Genomic DNA, 19,858 nt, shown 5'->3' with positions numbered 1-19,858 from the left:
ACATAGAAAATTTTAACATAGTCCTAAATTACTAACAAATTAATTTTAAAATAATTATAAAAACAAAAAAATTACATTCATATAAAATATTAATCCAAAACTATAAATACTAAACATAAATATTTTATAATTAATAATTAATAACAAAAAATTAGATGCATGCAACAACAGAGGTGCAGGAGATCTCTGTGTGGGCGGAAGGGGCGTAGGTGGGCGGTCTGTCTGCTGCAGGAGGAGGATGTCATGGGCGCCCATTCGAGCCTACAACTGTCAGCTCGATTAATCACGCCTATTTGACAGTGTGATCCGTTTTATCCATATTTTGACACTGTTGACCGTATTTTTACTTGTATATATATTTAAATATTTTAATAAAAATAAAAAATAATATTTTATTTAAAAATAATTTTTTAATATAAAGAATGAAAAAATAACCCATTTTAATAAATAACCCAACTGATAACTTATTTTAGTAAATAATTCTTTTTAAATTATTTCAGTAAAAACCCATATTTTACATATAAATACAAGTGAGAAATAAATACAAATCAAAGTTCTTGCACCACAGAGTATCAATGTCATAATTATCTTAAAAAATAATAAAAATAATAATTAAAAGCCGAAGTGTTTATTAATTAAGATAAAATCATAAGGTCATTTTCGACATTTCATCTCACCAACCTCGAAGACGAAAGAAAATAGCTGAACTTCAGATTTACTTCGCCCACCATTCGCTCTTCGCTTCGCTCTTTTAAGGAATCAACATTCGCCCTATATACTGACCATTTCAAATTCAATTCATTTCCTCATTTTTTACTTCTCTTTAATACCCCTTCTCTTTGACTCTTCCAGATCTCTTCAATTTCATTCTAAGTAACAAAAATTTTCTTCGATTTACTCTTACTTTTCCTGCATTTTTCTTTTTGGATTTGGTTCAGTTTAATCTTCTTTTTATTAAACATAAGCTGATTTACCAGGATCTTATACCTGGTAATCATTTTTATTTGGATTGCTCTAAATTGCAATTACATTGCTATTAGATTCTGTAGAGATTGTTAGTTCCTGAACCATGGAAGAGTAAGTATCTTTTCTTCTAGTTCATTCCCTAATTTTAGTCTAAAAAATATCAACGTTTCTTTCTTTTTCTTAATGGAAGTTGAAATTTATTTGAATAAATAAGAGACATGATTTTGATTCTTTATGTAATGCAATCTTGTTAGAACTAGTGTTGTTTTCCGGATTTGCTTTCACGTTGTACCACATTTTATAGGAAATATAGTTAATATGCAGTTTGTTTACTGAAATTTGTGTTTTCGTTGGAAATAGGGAAAGTGCTGTGGAGCTTCTACAGCGTTACAGGCGTGACAGGCGAATACTGTTAGATTTTATACTTTCCGGTAGCTTAATTAAGAAAGTGGTAATGCCTCCCGGTGCTGTTACGCTGGATGATGTAGATTTGGATCAAGTTAGTATTGATTACGTGCTAAGTTGCATTAAAAAAGGTTTGTTTGGAGCAAAAATTTCTTTCTGTTTCTGTTGGATTCTTGTAATGCAATATGAGATTAGTTCTTTTTTTTTTTTTTTTTTTAATTTTGATGCTAACTATTTTGTTAAGTTTAGGTGGAACGTTGGAGCTCTCTGAAGCTATTAGAGATTACCATGATCATACGGGGTTACCCCAAATGGTAATAATTTACTTCTGTTGCATCATATATTTTGCACTATTTATGGTGTTGTTTTGTTATTGATTTCGTTACTTGTCTTTTGCTGAGCAAAGCAGAAAGCAAATAGAGGTACATAATAGTTGGAAGAGTTATAAAAGTTAAGGACGTGGTTGAGATTGATGTTGTATTTTAGTTAATTATTTATTTCATCATTTTTTGTTAATCTATACTAACAAGTTTTAGGGAGCAGAATGCAAATAGGAAATTAGTAAGTAGCAACAAGATGAGCCTTGGTTTGGAGTTTGATCTAGGGTATTCAAGTTTAAGATTGAGGCAAACATGGTATTCGTGATCTAAAATAATGGCTAGTGTTTTGTCGAAACAAGTGTGGAAAGACACAAGGGCATGCATTTATTTTGCTACTAGTTTCTTCATTTGTTGGTTTACTCCATTTGTCAATATTTTGATTAAAAATGGGACCATATTCATTTGCTATTTGGAGTGACCCATTTTTGGAAAATAAAGATGTTTGATATGAATAAAATATGATAATATAATCTATACTGACAAGTTTTAGGGAGCAGAACGCGAATAGGAAATTAGTAAGTAGCAACAAGATGAGCCTTGGCTTGGAGTTTGATCTAGGGTATTCAAGTTTAAGATCGAGGCAAACATGGTATTCATGATCTAAAATAATGGCTACAGTTTTGTTGAAACAAGTGTGGACAGACACAAGGGCATGCATTGATTTTGCTACTAGTTTCTTCATTTGTTGGTTTACTCCATTTGTCAATATTTTGATTACAAATGGGACCATATTCATTTGCTATTTGGAGTGACCCATTTTTGGAAAATAAAGATGTTTGATATGAATAAAATGTAATAATATAATCTATCTTACTTCTTACTTGAACTTGAGGATGAGTGTTGGATATGGGTTTGGCATGAGTATGTTTAGGTTTATTTTTATTTTTAAAGTTTTTCCATGTATTTGAAGGGTCTTGGAGGTATATGCTAACACCCATGTCCAAATATGCATCGGACATGAGTGTTGGGTACAAGGACTTAGAGAAAAATGAAGAGTCAGAGCAACATAAATCTAACTATAAATTGTCTGCTAGATATTGTTGGATGGTTTTAAAACGCAATAATACATTTTCTTTTGGTTGCTTATCTTTTACATCTCAGTCTCTTTTTTTCTTTCAGAATAGTGGTGATTCTGCTGGTGAATTCTTTTTGGTTACAAATCCTGAATTCTCAGGTTCACCTCCAAGAAGGGCACCGCCACCTATCCCTGATTCAATATCAATGCCAACACCATCAGCACCTGTTTTTGCTCCATCGCCTGTTGTTTCAACTGTATCAAGATCAGAGTCTTTTGATTCCACACAAGTTCAAGAGTTAACTGTGGATGACATTGAAGATTTTGAGGATGATGATGATCTTGAGGAAGTTAATAGTCTCAAAATTTCAAGGCGGAATCCAAATGATGTTGGAGATCTTATGCTGAAGTTGCCTTCTTTTGCTACAGGTAATGATGGTTCTGAAAACATGCATGGCCCAGCCAATAGCTGGAGCATGCATATGGATGTCACTTCCGTAGATCTGCATCTCCTTGTTAATAAAAATGTTCTTTTGCTGCTATACTATGATGACTATTGTTGGGGGTTCCATGTCAAATGAGAAGTATTTCTGAGTTTTTAATATTATGATCAATATGCGTATTCTTATCTAGTTGCAATTCTTGTGTTATTTTATCAATAAGAATGCAATTAATTTGGAGGACTTTGTTGTTTCAGGTATAACAGATGATGATCTCCGTGAAACGGCATATGAAATTCTTTTAGCTTGTGCTGGTGCTTCTGGGTAGGTTTCCCTTTTTGGACTTGTTGATGTTCTTTTATACGAAGTTCCTAAATATTTTTTACCTTATTTTAATTTCTTTTTTCTTGGTGTTCACTTTCTTCAAAATTCACCTATAAATCAGGGGTCTCATTGTACCATCAAGAGAGAAGAAGAAAGATAAGCGGTCCAAGTTGATGAAGAAGCTTGGGCGGAGTAAAAATGAGAATATTGTGGCGCAGTCTCAAAATGCATCTGGACTGGTTGGTTTATTGGAAACGATGCGTGTCCAGATGGAGGTATTTAAAACTTAATTCAATCGTATTGTTGCATTTATCAATATCTCTTCTACATTGGGATATCCTATGCAGAATTTTCTAGCTGTCATTTGGAGATGCATGAATAAAGTTCTATGATTCAATACACATTTGTTGTGTAAAACAATTTGAAAGTAGAAATTAGTGACAACATAACTTTATTCACCCAAAGGTGCAATTGCAGAAGTCATAACGTTGTTGTTCTTCCTTTAAAGATAATCCATTTCTTTTGTTTGCTGGCATAAGGTATATGTGGCTGTAAGTGATTCTGGAAAGTATTAACTTGCTTTTCCATACACTTAAGCCACAATGACTTTCATTCGGTCCAACCTGTACAGTTATTTCTAAAAGTTTTCTGGCCTTCACCTTAATATCTCCTCTCCTTCCTGGAGTAGTATTGTGAGGATGTACTGTACATCTTCAGGGGCTTTCAAACATATGAACGATTGTAGAGGTGGTGGATGTTGTGTATTAGTATTGACCTTGTGAGTAGTATTAACGGTGTACACCGGTGAGAAAATCCATCTGGCATTCAAAACAGTATCCCCCCCCCCCAAAAAAAAAAAAAAAAACGAAAAAGAAATACTCCCATGAGTTTAAGGAAGTGGAAGGTTTTTTGTCGAAGCATTAGATGTTATTAGAACTTTGCATGTGGAGGCAGGTCACCTTTATTTTGCATTGAATATTTTCCTGAAGTCTTTGTTTACACCTTTTCATTTTTTGAGATTCAATGGAATTTTTTTTTTGGGGGGGGGGGTCTATTTAATCTTTCAAAGTAAAAGACTAGGATCACGATTGGCGTCTTTACCATTAGATTCGGATCAAAGGCTTTGATTTGGAAATTCTGTAATCTGTACATATGCATAACAATATCTTTGTGAGTACACATTTTCTTAGCAGCATAAGATTTCTATAATAATCTTCTCAGCTTAGTTTTTGAGTAGATGATTTATTATGATACATTTTTCAGTAGCCTTGTTTGACCTCCTTTGTAATGCATTCTCTCTTTTCTGCTCAAAGATTGTAATTCTGATTTGTAAGATGCAAACTGTTTTCTAGATATCTTTCAATGGATTAAATAAAATGCTTCTACAGTTACTTTTTCTTATGCTAACGTCTATGTAACATTAAGCTGCACTATTTTTATATTATAATTCTTTGATTTTTTTGGGATCCCTGAGATTACCAGGGTTTGATCCTTGGTCATTGGACTAAAAGTCCAACGCTTTACCAACTGATTATGTGCCTAATAGTTATTCCATTTCAATATTGATTTATACAGATTTCTGAGGCAATGGACATTAGGACAAGACAAGGATTGCTTAATGCTCTTTCTGGGAAAGTTGGAAAAAGGATGGACACACTACTGATTCCCCTGGAATTATTGTGTTGTATTTCACGAACAGAATTTTCTGACAAGAAAGCATATATAAGGTGGCAAAAAAGGCAGGTAAATATTTTCCCATTTTGTGTCCTTTTCTTTTTCCTTCTTGGCCTTTCAAGCTTTCTTCTACATCAAAATGCAATGTTATTGATATGAGTCTATATTTGGCAAATAATGTTTTGAGCGATTGGCTTGTAGTTGAACATGTTGGCAGAGGGTCTTGTTAATCACCCCGCTGTTGGATTTGGGGAATCTGGACGCAAAACCAGTGAGTTTAGGATTCTTTTGGCAAAGGTTGAGGAATCTGAGGTAATTTTTATTGTCTCAGCATTGAGATGGTTTATTATGCTGTATATTGTGATATTATGTGGCATTATAATGTAGTTGACTTATTTAACCTGTTAGCATTGGTTTCTCTAATGATTTGACTGTACTTTTCCTTTCCCTGGTATTATTCTTAAAAAAAACTATGTGTATAATATCTCTACTTAGCTTCGGTGGTTAACCATATTTCAGTTTATGTTATTTTGAGCTAGCTCACTTGGTTTGGTATTCCTATTACTTATGTTCATTATCATCTTGGTTTGAATTTTTCCTTCCCTTGTTAGGCTTTTCCACCTTCTACTGGTGAAGTCCAAAGGACAGAAAGTTTGAAATCTCTAAGAGATATTGCCATTCCTCTTGCTGAGAGGCCGGCCCGAGGTGACTTAACTGGAGAAGTATGCCACTGGGTAGATGGTTATCATCTGAATGTCAGACTTTATGAGAAATTGCTTGTCAGCGTGTTTGATGTTTTAGATGAGGGAAAGCTGACTGAGGTTGGTACTTTATTGGTTACCAATTTTGACAATATACCACAGAAGCTGTTGTCTGAAGTTTCCAGCTTGTTTGTCTTGTTTCTTTCATTCAATTTAAAATTTACTGATTGATAAGTTTGATGTGTTGTCCTGCCTCCCTTTCCCTTTTATCTTTGGCTAATTTTTATAAAGTACCTATCTGGACAAAGGTGTCAGTGTTTGACTGGAATCTTGTAATCTGTAGGATTCGTATATATACTGTAAGGATATTAATAAAATAATGATCATGATTCGAAAAGTTTTCTTTGAAAAGGATAACATCATTTGTTGTAGCTAAAATATGTTCACAGTGGAACCGACTTTCGCCTATTGTACTGTAGGAAGTGGAAGAAATTCTTGAGCTTTTAAAGTCAACCTGGCGTGTTTTGGGAATAACAGAGACCATCCACTACACTTGCTATGCATGGATTTTATTTCGTCAGGTACCACTGATTGACTTACTTCATCCCATGTTTTAGAATTTCTATTGATATTGTGTTAGATATTGATTTTGTGATCACAGTATGTTATCACAAGTGAGCAAGGGATTTTGCGACATGCCATTGACCAGTTGAAGAAAATACCGTTGAAAGAACAACGAGGCCCACAGGAGAGGTTACACTTAAAAAGCTTGCATGTCAGAGTTGATGGCGAAGAGGGCTCTCGCGATGTTTCTTTCTTACAATCCTTTTTATCTCCCATCCAGAAATGGGCTGATAAGCAACTAGGAGACTACCACTTGAACTTTGCTGAGGTTTGGTTAATTCTTCATGGAGATACACCTAGATAACAATGCGATTTATATTAGTTGTTCTTCATAAGAAAATTTCTTTTTAATGCTTGTTTTGTGTATATGTTATTTGTTGTATGATGCAATTTTATACATTAAAACTTTTGTACATGTCTTGTCATAACTTTTGTTTCCTTTTGATTCTCTTATTTGCAGCATTTCTTCATGTTGCATTCACAATTTCTTTCTGATTTTCTTGTATTTTGGGCACATTGTGAATCTTACATTGGATCCAAAATTTTTACAGCATATTACAAAAATATATGCTAATTGATGGTTTGTAATGAAAACTATACTTGGAGATAATGTTTATTAACTTACTGAATTCTTTAACTGAAATTTCTTTGCTTCTAATAATCAATCATGTTATAAATTGTCTACTCTGGTGTAACTACCATATTAACTTGTCTAGAATCATCTTTTGCTATTTAAGCGTTTAGCATGCTTTAAAAGGGGTCAACAAGGAGCTTTGTGTGGATATCATATAACTTATTTCCCATATGACTTTTGCTTCTAGCTTTTGACCTTAGGCTTAATGCTAAGTATGGTTGGGCAAACATTTGTCAATTTTCATTTAGCTCAACAGCAATTGGTGTGTTTATGCGGCCCTGCTTATATCTTTTAGGGAAATAGTAATGTATTTGTTTAAAAATTAGGCAAGATATGGGAAGCGCTCAAAGTCTATATTTCTTTTTTTAAAATGCTTTAAGACCTTGTGCCGATAATGTCAATAATATCTGTATGCGTGCACACGTGCAAACTTGGGTACATATATACAAGCAACTTGACATTTGTTTTCTTAGCTATTCTGAATTTAAGTCTGATTGTTGCTTCATGATGTATCTTTATAATGATATTTTATTATCCTTATCCTTATTTCTTATAGAACTTTTTGGATATGTTGGTATTGTAATACTTATCATTTGATTTGTAGGGATCAATGATAATGGAGGATATAGTAACAGTTGCAATGATTGTTAGAAGACTTCTTTTGGAAGAATCTGATATTGTATGTTGTACACCTACTCTTTAATTTGCATTTTCACTTCATATGAGCAAGTCCAAGATACCCTGTGTTTTGTATCCAGTTCTCTTATGTTGTTGTTTCCTTTTATCTGTTGAGTATTGAGAATTACCTTTCAATATTTTCTGCAGCCTGTGCAATCTTCCACTGTCTCAGATAGAGATCAAATAGAATTATATATATCTTCTTCAGTTAAGAATTCATTTGCTAGGGTAAGTGTTCTAGCCCAATGTTTATATTTTTCTAACTCATATATTTCTATACCTATCATAATCTAGATGCCAAAGAGAGACAAAGATAACTGCAAAGGCTCAGAATATTTTGAATAACAGGATAAATATGATAGTGCACTTAAAACATGAAATCCGTTATGGTTCACAAGAGTTTTCCTTTTTGTCTGCATCTGATTTCCTCCTACCATAGGAATCATATGTTAACCTTGATAAATTTTATGCCTGCATGGCTTGTATAACCCCTATAGTAAACGGATTTACTACTGTACATGTTTATTGCCCAAACTAGGGTTCTGGCATCGAAGACAGCGTGAGCACGTTCAAATGCATCTTAGTTTTATAATTTTGTAGGATGAAACTCAAATACCTGTTCTTTTCAAGGTGACCATATGTATAAACTGCTGTAACATAGCACGTAAGTGAAACAACCAGAATAATGGAATATATATGACTTAAAATCAAGACAAGTGCGTGATAAACATTAAAGACTGACCAAAATAAATTATTTTTCGTTGATAAATCATGCTGAAATTTTGCACTGTAGCAAACTAGTTTATATAATTTATTTCTCTTGATGCAAGCATTAACATCTAAGCATCTGAAAATCTGATTCCATAATAGCTTACTTGATTGACCCATACAAATAATTTGAGCATATCATATTCGAACAAAACTAATCATCCCTCCTGTGCACATAATCCAACTTAATTCATAAATCATTTATCCATGTGCATTTCCTATTTTGAGAGTCAAAATTAAGTTAGGGTATGTTCGATAAACCAATGAAAATTTTGAACATTCAATATTTCAAATGTGTTTGATAATCATTTTAATTTTTACTTAATATAAAAATTTCAAAAAAAGTGCTGAATAAGATAAAGTATGTAATAGCTACTTATCACTTAATTGTTAGAAAATGTCTAGTCGATTTTATTATCTTTAAAAATATATTTCAAAAAACTCTCTCTTTTTTTAAATGACATTCAAATTACCATATTTAACTTTTATCCAAAACTATCCAAAATAATATAAAATATTTTATTAATCAGATTAAAATTAAGAAATTAATAATTTTCAAAATTAAGATTTACTTTTATCGAACAACATAATCATGTTTAGTACTTAGCTTTTTCTAATTTACCAAACTTCTTTCTAATATAAATTCGATAGTAAATTTCAGCACTAAAATTTCAGTTCTTAATTTTTCAGTTTATCAAACTATACCTTAGTCAGAAAACCAACCCTAAGATATTTTTCCAAAACTTCAAGTCCATGCTCAAGAAGCTAAAGTTTTAATGACAATGTTTCAACTTTAACTTCATGAGCAACTGCCGTGTTTGCTTTTGTATTTCCTGAAGCCTTTTCTTACAAGTAAATTAAACCCACAGGTTTTCAAAATTTCATGCTATCTTTGTTTCCATCCCATGAAGGCATGACAAGTTTGAGCATTTTTGTTTGCTTTGGACAGATATTGCAAGCTGTTGATAAATCAGACACAATGGACGAACATCCTTTGGCATTGCTTGCAGAGGAGGTCAAGAAACTTCTGAAAAAAGATTCAACGATGTTTATGCCAATATTATGTCGGAGGCATCCACATGCAACTATTGTTTCAGCTTCACTTCTACACAAGTTTTATGGGAACAAGTTGGTAAGCTGATACATACCAACTCTATATATGTTTTAGTTTATCTAGCTCAATTGTAGTACTTCATAAGCTTGATTATTTGTTACTTTTATCTTAGAGTTCTTAATGAGACTTATCTTGTCCAGAAACCTTTTGTTGATAGTGCTGAACATTTGACTGAGGATGTTGTATCTGTATTTCCTGCTGCTGATAACCTTGAGCAGTATATACTGGACCTCATAAAGTCTGCTTGTGAAGGTGAGAATGTGGAGATCCATTTCAGGAAGCTAAACCCATACCAGGTGAGATAGCTGGATTTTATTGCCCGAATTTTTTATTCTAATAATAACAAGATGAATAGCTTTCTATAGCTAGGAGAGACTTTGAGTCTTTAGAACTGAAACTGATAAAAGAAATACCTTTCACATGGTGAAATTCCTATACTTAGTTGTTCCGGTGATGTCATTCAGATTTTGTTTGGTTGCTGTTTTTTGCTCGCAAAATTTTTAAGAAAAGAATATGTAGTTTATTAATTAAAGCACAAAATAATATGATTTCAACATGACATTTTTTATTAAAAATTTGTCTAAAAGTAATTGCAGTTAACTGTTCGGTATTAAAGGAAAGAAAATTATTCCTTTTATCATTTTTTAAAGAATTCTTTTAATTATTTAAAAACTTGTTTGCTTTTGTATCACCCCTTTTTTCTTCTCATGAAGAAAAATAACAGAAACAGCAATTAATTAGAGCCTGATATGTATTTTTTGATTGATTGACTGAAATATTCCTAACATAATAAAGACTTATTATGGTAGTGACTGCTGTTTTGGTCCTTGGAGATGAGTTTTGTTGAACTTGAAAGTATTTCATTCATGTCTCTTCAGGTATCTATAAAAGCTGCAATTGATTCTTATTCTTTAATGTGGTTGAATAACTAATTAGTTAGAAATTATGGAAGGAATAGTTTCAACTTTGTTTATAGGTTTTCATTTGGCTACTTCAAGGCTAAATATAGGTGTTTGTTCATGCTTGGGCAGCCATCATTGTTGCTGTTTTGAGTACATAATGATGTTGCTTCTCCGTCGGGACTATATGATTGAAGTAGTTTTTTCTTTCATTACCACCAGATCATCTTGAAAGAATTGTCTGTTAATATTGATAGGAAAAAGATTCCGGTCAGAATAGTGCGTACATATTTCCCCTCCTAAGATCCATATTCTTTTTCCTTTTTCAGATTGAATCTGTTTCTGGAACAGTGGTGATGCGATGGATTAATTCACAGTTAGGACGAATTGTTGGTTGGGTGGAGCGAACCCTTCAACAAGAGGTAAACAAAATTTTCTTTATTCTCTTCAAAAGCCATGTCTTTCCCTTTCTTTTGTTGTTTTGCCACCTGTCTCTCTCTCACCTCTTTGATTTAGAAATGAATATTCTTCTTTATTGTCCTTCTTGCTTCTGTTGTTGCAACATATATATATTTAACAGCTTTTTCTATTTACTGTTCTAATGGTGGGATGGGGTTAACAATTGATTGAGGTAAAAGCGTAAAGCTAGTGTATTCAGGCATGGTATGTTGTTAATGAACATGGACCCTTGTGGTACATAATGTTTCATGAACCCAATCCAGGGTAGATCTAATAAAGTTGAAAAAGTATTTAAGAATTGACAAAATATGTGAGTGTGGTAACAAACTGAAATGGTTGCAATGTAGATTTAGTTGTGATGTTTTGCAGAAGGGTAGTTGTCCTCAAGTTGAGTTCCTTTGACCTGATTTTGTTAGAAGTTTATTGTTTCCATAATTCATAGGAAGTTTTTGTTAGAATTAGCTAAATGTATATTCTCCAGATTTTTTTTATCTTGGTTGATTCTTTCAGTGTTGATAAAGCTTATTTTCTCTTTTCAGCGATGGGACCCCATATCACCTCAACAGCGGCATGGGAGTTCGATTGTGGAAGTTTATAGGATTGTTGAGGAGGTATGAACATTCAAGTTGCTTTTTCAATAGATTCCCAATCTCTTTAATTGAAGCAGTTGATTATTTGATGAATGATATTTATCAGGATTCCTCCTCTAGGTTGCTATTTTTCAGTGCTCTGAACATTGTGTGGTTCACTATTTGTTAAAATAATCTCAGGGAAACTATTCTCCATAACCCTTTTGCCTCGGAGAAGTGAGAACAGCTTTTGTTGTTTTCGTCATATTCCATTATTTTCCCTCTCTTTAACATGTTTTCAGTTTTAACCATTCAAAACCTATTTTTCTGTTAGAAAACAATGGAAAACCTTTTCACTCTGTCTAGAAAAAAGTTATCAGAACTAATAACTTGGAACAATTCTACACATGTCCCAAACTTTTACACTTGCAATCATCCTTTAGTTTGTTTGTAACTATACATTTTAATCACCAGATTCTGGATAGTTCTTGTGTATCCTCCTTATATTGTCTGTCTACTTGCAGTCATTCATCCCTTGTGCATTTTCTTCTTCTACTATTTGCTAATTAGTAAAAGAAAAAGAATCTATGAATAAAATTCTGAAACTTATAGACATTTGCTATAGGTGGTTTTATTATGTGGTGTCAAATTTGGAATTCATTATCCATTTAGAGTCTGTATCACAGTCCTTGGACAACAGGTGTAGCTGTTATGATTTTGCCTTATAAGATGGCTTTTAATCCTCTTGGAATCTATAAGGTTTGCTTAGTACCAGCCTACTTGGACCGTCTCAAGATATAATAGATTTGAATAATTTGATTATATGCTCTCAGCGAACTCTGTCTGTTACTTAGGAACTACAATGGTAGTAAGCAAAAGGAAATTGGAAAATTATCTAAATTTATTGTCATTTACACTGACATGTTTGCTTTTATCTCTCCAAAGTATTAGCTCCAGCTATGTTCTCTGCTTTATCTGTTTCAACTTATTGATCCATTGAATATTTTACTACCAAAGATGAGTGGTTTTGTTCCAGACTTGAATCAATGTCTTGTTTGTGTTCAGTATTAGCTCATAACTGGTTGTTAATATGGTAAATGGTAATGGTATGGATTTTGATGATTCACTAGTTTTATTTATTTATTTATTTGGAGTTTGATATTATTGAAATGGGAGACATTGGTTAATATCTCTAACAAATATTTGACTGCTATCAGTTAGGGAACATTTTTCACAGGCTCTTGGAATCTGGAATCTCATAATTTTGAAAAAAGATTTGTATCTTTTATATCTTTTTTCTCCATATAGATGTTTATTTCATTCTGGAGATATTAATAGTATATTCTACTTTCTTTCTGTTTTTGGGTGCAGACAGTGGATCAGTTTTTTGGCATTAAAGTTCCAATGAGGCTTACAGAACTGAATGCTTTGTTTCGTGGCATTGATAATGCATTTCAAGTATATGCAAATCATATTGTGGATAATTTAGGTCAGTATCCCTTATGATAATATTCTAAGTTGATGGACTTCATTGTCATTAATATGAAAGAAACTATTGCATTGGTGGTAGTCAATATAATTTTCCCTCTATTTTGTTGTAAAATAGAACTGAAAAAATAATCACTGGAGTTACATCAGTGACCTTGAATGTTTCTTTAGATCTGTTAGCCTTATTAGACTGGTTAAAAACATGGAACAATTTAGGACCAACCTCTAATGTCCCCTTGAAAGGGGCTTGAATGACATTATATACTAGGTAAGTTTCAGCAGCTAGATGATCATGACCTGAAGCTAAAAATTGGGCTCTAGATATCATGCTTCAATTTGACAACTGTTGCATAAAACTTGTGAATAAGCATTGTATCTCAGTTTGAGTGAAAAGTTGGACCTAAAGAGGTTGATGGAAGATTTATGATATATTCACTGTTGATAATATCTTCTGCCATCTGGATTCTGCAAGTTTATTGTGGAATGAGCATTGTCGGTACTTTTTAGTGCTTTTGGACCATCCCTTCTTAACATGGATGGTAGTCTTGGATAAATCCAGAAATTATTATCAAACGAAATACTCTTAAATCAGTTAATCCTTGTATCTTGGCAACATTATATGTTGTTGGTTGACTATCTGACTATACTTCGGTGCTGTAATCTTCAACTTGATTGATTTCAGTGGACATCCTCAGATTCCTACATTATAGTGCTGTGTCCTTTATTTTTCCTCGCTGATGAAGTACAAGCTCTCTTTGGTTATTGGTCTGATACTGTCAAATAAAGAAAACAAAATTCCCTAGATTCTGTTCTATCTATTTTCTGTCTCTTCTATTTAAGAAAGCAATAAAACATAAAAAAGGGTAGGCTAGAAAGCTATATTCCTCTCTTTTCTTTTTCTTCCATTCTCTACTCTGGGAAAATTGCTTAATCTAAAATCTCTGGTTTATGTGTGCTTGTTTCTCTGTTTATTTCTAGGTTATTAATTGCTTGATTATATTAATTACATCACGGCAGCTCAAATTTTCTATAAGGTGAAAGGCATAAAAAAAGAATATTGGCTAACAATTTTTTTTCATGTTTTGTAGATAAATTAGACCACTCCTTAGATTTTATTATCATCATATATCCTAAGCTTATTATATATGCGTGCGCACACACACAAACAGACATCCATAAATACAGAATAGAAATGCATTTTGCACCTTGCTTCATTTTGGCGAGCTCTTTCTTTCACCTTGTGCCCTCAACAACAATGAAATCCGTATGGCATTGTTCTTTTGCATCTCTTTTGCTGCTGTTGATATTTTGAGTTCTTTTTGAGGCGTCAATCTGTTTCTATCCTTTTTTCTGCTGTTTTTTCTTTGCATTCCCTCCAATGCAGACCTTGATGTGTCAGTTTCACAAATGCAGCTAGCAAAGATGATCTAATTCCACCTTTACCTGTTCTCACCCGATATAGAAGAGAAGCTGGAATAAAGGCGTTTGTGAAGAAGGAGCTATTTGACTCTCGGCTGCCAGATCAGAGAAGGTCCATCAATATTAATGTCCTGACAACGCCAACCCTATGTGTTCAGTTAAACACTTTATATGTGAGTTCAAGCTTCATTTTGTGCTTAACATGTGTGTGGATGATTTTATTTATTTCTCCTACTTTTTCTACTTTGGGGGGTAGGGGAGGGAGGGAGGGGCGTCCATAGGATTGGTTGAAGTGGTTTTTTATTTTTATCAATATTGATTAATTAATATTCCTGTTTCAGTAGTTGCTACTGCTTGTTCCATGGTCGAAATAATCTTCCTATGATTCATTATAACTGGTGGAAGAATCATTTAAATTTTCCTCGTGTTTGTAAGGCCTACTTTATGTACTCTGCCAATTTAATTTTTTATCAAACCAGAAAAGCTAAGTTGTGGTATATTGATAAGTAATAATATTATAATATCTCCAAGAAGTCTTAAGCAGCTCATTAATCTGTTGATTTGCAGTCACCCTTCCTAGCCTTCTATAGAAAAGCAGTTGAACTGGATACCCATAAGTGGGAAACATATGAACTAGTTTGAGTAGAAATTTAAGTGATACTAACAGCGTAGCTACAATGTGTTGAGTGGGGTCAACTCTTGAAAAGTTAATTTTATATATAGATGTTAGGGAAGAGTTTTTATTATTTTCCCATATCATCCGCATTAGACTTAAGAAAAAGCTAAAAGAAGGGGTCAAATAAGTATATTTTTCACCTTCCTATTGATATTATAACAATGAGTAAATATGTAGATTTCAAGAAAACCTTCAAAGGTCTTTGTACTTTGTATTGTGAATATGGTCGTACTTTGTCCGAAGGGAAACAAAAAGAAAGAAAGGAAAATGCATGTGACTTTGATTAAAATGTGAATTGCAGCAATAAAGAAAATCAGGCATTCTAGTATGTATGTTATTATTTGTTATTTCTAACTTATCAAAAATATTTGCCTATTATGTTCAAAATCCATATGCATCTTATGCTTTCTGCTTTTTGCTTTCGGAAGTGATTCGTAATTAGAAAAAGTAGCTTTCAGATGATACACAATTAACTTGAAAATTTCATGGATGATTATTTTTTAGGCATGATTGCAGGAAATACTATCTTGTAGCCAGATTTTTTTTTTCTTTATTTGAAGTCTTGAAATAATATACTCAATTTTTGAATATTTAAAACATTTGGAGCTTCTTTAATAATACAATGTATAAAAATGATAATGTGGATTGATATATGTCTATATATGCCACTGATTTTAAATTTTAATTTTTTTCCTGGCTATGTCGATGTATGTACATTATAGTGTTATAATATTATTACAAAATTCTGTTCAGCAAAAAAACAAGAGTATGGATAACATGACCGAAAAAAGAGAATAATGAGAGCTTAAAACACAATCTTTCAAGTCTTGCTTTAGAAAGATGCTTTTCTCCAACAAAATCAGATGTTCTTCCTGACCAATAATCATGTCCTTCCAAGTCATCCCTTAAGTTGTGCTAAAATCATAATCTCGTGGTCCCTCTGTTTCTCTTCATGTACTGTCTGATTTTGGGACTTATTTGCTGGTGTTGTTATCAGAATATGTTCTGACTTGAATTTTTGCTATTGGCAGTATGCTATTAATCAACTGAACAAGTTGGAAGATAGCATCTGGGAACACTGGACAAGGAAAATGCCCATTGAAAAAATCTATATCAGTATGTATCTGAAGTCCATAGTAACATGATCTATTTTCATCCATTTCAGTAATAAGACTATGCATGTTGCTCTTGCATCTTTACCTTGTGCAACTAATATATTTTGTTGAAATGGTTAGCCTGCTTTGACTTTCAAAGCTAATGGAAATGGAAAAGAAAAATAGTAGGCTAAACATGATCTGGAGAATTGATTGCTTCCCCAAATAGTTGACAAGCATTTTCTTACTGCCTAAATTGGAATGTTTTTCAAATGGTTGAAATTCTTGATTTTGGCTATTGTTTGGGGATAGACCAGCGTCCATATCTCACATGGTGGAGTTTTTCCACTGTAATTCTTACAGATCTGCATGCTATATATAAAATTGCCATCTGTACATGTTCAATTGGTCTAACTGTTCAGTAATGAAGCAGTTTGACCTTTTGCTTGTCAGACTGAAATTACCCACTTTTTGTGTAGGGAAATCCATGGATGATAAATCTAAAAGTTCAACCCAAAAAGGCACCTTTGATGGAAGCAGGAAAGATATAAATGCTGCTATTGACCGCATTCGGGAGTTTACTGGTAATACCTATTTTTTTTTTTTTTAAGGCACAGAATTAATCACTGATTAAGTGCTTTCTGCCTGTTGCAGGAACTAAAATTATTTTCTGGGATCTAAGGGAGCCATTTATTGAGAACTTGTATAAACCTAGTGTTTCTCAATCTAGGTTGGAAGCAGTTATTGAACCACTTGATGTGGTAAGTCCTTTTTTCCCTCAAAATAAAAAAAAAAAATTGCTTGAGTGAGTGAAACAGCTTGTTTTGCTCTTTATGAAATTGTTATATAGTTTTATTGATGTGATAATATAGGTTTATTAAATATGTATGATAATTGATGATGAAATATCGCTGAAACTTCTGCAGGAGCTAAACCAACTATGTGATATTATTGTGGAGCCACTTAGGGATCGGGTAGTGACAAGTCTTCTTCAAGCATCACTGGTCTTTCCCAAAACCTGCTTCTTCCCAAAAAATTTAACTGCTCCTTGAATTTCTATTTATTGAAATGGTTTCTTTTTTAGGAAGGCTTACTCAGGGTTTTGTTAGACGGAGGCCCATCACGAGTTTTCTACCCAACTGATGCTAAGCTATTGGAAGAGGATCTGGAAATCTTAAAGGTGATCATCAGACTGGCTGCTTAAATCAAATTAACAATGTTATGGTGATGTGATTTTAATGATATTGAACATAGATTTTGCAGTATTAGAAGTTTGTATATTTTTCTCCCCTGATTTGAGTGCCTTTTTTTGTTTAGAAAAACTTAGACCTTTAGATGAACCATTTTTATGTTGGCAATAAAATCCTCCCATCACAATAATTTTGGCGAAAGGTGCTATAAACTGATTGGACTTACTACTTCAATTTCATTTTCTATTCTGTGCAATTTGACACTGATCTATTCACATTAATGTTGGTTTACTTAGGAATTCTTTATTTCTGGAGGTGATGGACTTCCTCGAGGAGTCGTTGAAAATCAAGTTGCTCGTGTTCGGCTTGTTGTAAAGTTGCACGGATTGGAGGTAAGATATGCAGCCTTTGACTATTATTGTCTCAAATCTCCCTTTTCAAAATGGTGGGAGGTACATTTGCTACTAGCTATCTTAATATCGGGTGAGTGCCTGATACGAGCATGTATCCCATACGAGTATGTTTTACTTTTTTGAAGTCATTCCATGTGTTTGGATGGTCTTTGGAGGGTTATATTTCCCATATTCATGTCCAATATCCGTTGAGCACAGATGTCGGACAAGGGTCTTAAAGAAAAATGAAAAAATTTAGAAACATAGGCTACCAGTACTATGGTGAAAGACTAAGAAAATGAGAAATTCTTACCTGGTAGTTTAATAACAAATAAAAATATTCTGACCATGTGACTACATTTATCTCCTGTTTCAGTGTTTATTTATTTTTAATCCATTTCTTTTTCCTGCAAAGGACTATCTTTTAGATTTCCTGCAAACGAGTATTTTTCAAATTTATTGGAGATATGATGTTATTTATTTTTGGACTTTATCATTTGCAGACTCGAGAATTGGTCGAGGACTTGAGATCTTCAGGTGGCAAACTAGGTGCTGATAACCAGACTCTACTGAGAATACTATGCCACAGGGCTGATTCAGAGGCATCCCAGTTTGTCAAGAAGCAGTATAAGATACCCAAGTCTTCTGCATAGGCTGTAGTTCGACTCAGAATCGGCTTGAAGTAGGAGAAAGCGTTGACTTGAAATCTGGCTTGACGTAGGAGAAAATGGCAAATATGCATCAGCCGGTTTGTGTGAAATATAAGTTCATCACTCCCTTGTAAGAGAAAACAACTGGATTTTCTTTCATCCTTCTTTATGGCATCTTTAAATCACTCTGTTCTCTTTGTATGTTTACATAATCACATTTGAGTTGTGTATATGAGATGGAAACCATACCATGGCCAAGTACAGCTGTTTTGAGCCTTTGGAGCTATGTTACCTGGCTTTCATTTTTCCTAAGATACTCGCCATACATTCAAACTTGAGTTTGAGATTTTTAGCTTTCAAATATATAGATTTTTTTTTTAAAAGGAAAAAAAAATTGCATACGTGTACGGACTCATTTGTATTCGACAGTTATGGATTTGGAACGAGTTAAAAGTGCTCTGGTAAGTAGCATGTGGCTTCCTCAGTAGAATTTTGGCCCACTTTGATATTTACCTTTTTTTTTTAGTTTATTTTGATACTTTGGTATTTGGATCTATTTTGATTATTAAATTTGAAAGAGTGTAAAAGTTTGATAACGTGATATTTTAAAATTGTGTTATGTCATTAGATTCAATCTTTTTAAGTAATGATGTGGCATAATTTTAAAGTATCACATTATTAAATTTTATATATATTTTAAATATTTTAGAATTAAGTGAGCGTAATTGACAAGTTTGAGTACTAAAATCAATATATATATATTAAAATGAATCTAGTAATTAAATTTAGGGTTCAAAATTATATTAACCTTTATGTTGACCTTGCGAATAAAGTAGAATGCTAATAAATGATTTAGATTGTGGTTATGAATGTAATCTTTTTTGTAAGGTATATAATGAATATTATTATGATAGTTATGATATTTATCGGAAATTTTTATTTGATTAAAAGTTGATAATTGTAATCACTAAAAACTCGAGTAAAACTTGAATTTAAATTTAAATTCAAGTTTTGTTTCTAGAACTTAAGCTCTATTTCAGTTAAAAATTCAACTTGGGTCTTACTTTTTACCTAATAAAAATTAACTTAATTTTCATATTTAAACTATTTATATTTAAAGTTGAGGTGTAATTGAGAATTTTTAATACTAATTAAAAATAAAAATATATTATAAATAAAAAATTTAGTTGGCTTGTACATTATTTGATTAAAGTATTAAGCTTTAGTAGACTTTGCACAAATCTCTTGATTATACTCTTTTAAATACGATAGACATGATGAAAAAAACAGCTACAAAAT

At 32.7% G+C, this 19,858-nt stretch overlaps 1 protein-coding gene and 1 long non-coding RNA gene across 3 annotated transcripts; one reads left to right on the top strand and one right to left on the bottom strand.

Moving 5' to 3' along the window:
* The first annotated feature begins 668 nt into the window (after positions 1-668).
* LOC108453087 (protein unc-13 homolog) lies at positions 669-19,049 on the top strand. 2 transcript variants are annotated; one of them, XM_017750998.2, is made up of 26 exons: positions 669-1,077; positions 1,327-1,502; positions 1,621-1,685; positions 2,871-3,195; positions 3,464-3,530; positions 3,652-3,805; positions 5,106-5,273; positions 5,406-5,516; positions 5,816-6,025; positions 6,385-6,486; positions 6,567-6,797; positions 7,768-7,842; positions 7,989-8,069; positions 9,559-9,741; positions 9,864-10,019; positions 10,952-11,044; positions 11,621-11,692; positions 13,022-13,139; positions 14,552-14,730; positions 16,265-16,349; positions 16,807-16,911; positions 16,982-17,088; positions 17,254-17,331; positions 17,412-17,507; positions 17,814-17,909; positions 18,413-19,049. In XM_017750998.2, exons 1-26 carry the CDS (start codon positions 1,070-1,072, stop codon positions 18,560-18,562), a joined length of 3,291 nt encoding a protein of 1,096 aa, XP_017606487.1. In that variant the 5' UTR covers positions 669-1,069; the 3' UTR covers positions 18,563-19,049. The 2 variants fall into 2 exon arrangements, 1 of the variants encoding a protein (XP_017606487.1); XR_008282832.1 differs by lacking the exon at positions 18,413-19,049 and having other exon boundaries at positions 17,416-17,507.
* LOC128292869 (uncharacterized) lies at positions 13,815-14,556 on the bottom strand. Its single transcript, XR_008282833.1, has 2 exons — positions 14,344-14,556; positions 13,815-13,872 (listed from the first exon to the last, which is right to left on the bottom strand). It is a non-coding gene; the product is annotated as an uncharacterized LOC128292869 (long non-coding RNA).
* Positions 19,050-19,858: the final 809 nt, after the last annotated feature.

The sequence above is a fragment of the Gossypium arboreum genome, chromosome 5 (genome assembly GCF_025698485.1).
Source record: "Gossypium arboreum isolate Shixiya-1 chromosome 5, ASM2569848v2, whole genome shotgun sequence".
Classification (NCBI taxonomy): Eukaryota; Viridiplantae; Streptophyta; class Magnoliopsida; order Malvales; family Malvaceae; genus Gossypium; species Gossypium arboreum.
The sequence above is the reverse complement of the archived record's forward strand: the minus strand, read 5'-3'. Positions and strand labels throughout refer to the sequence as shown.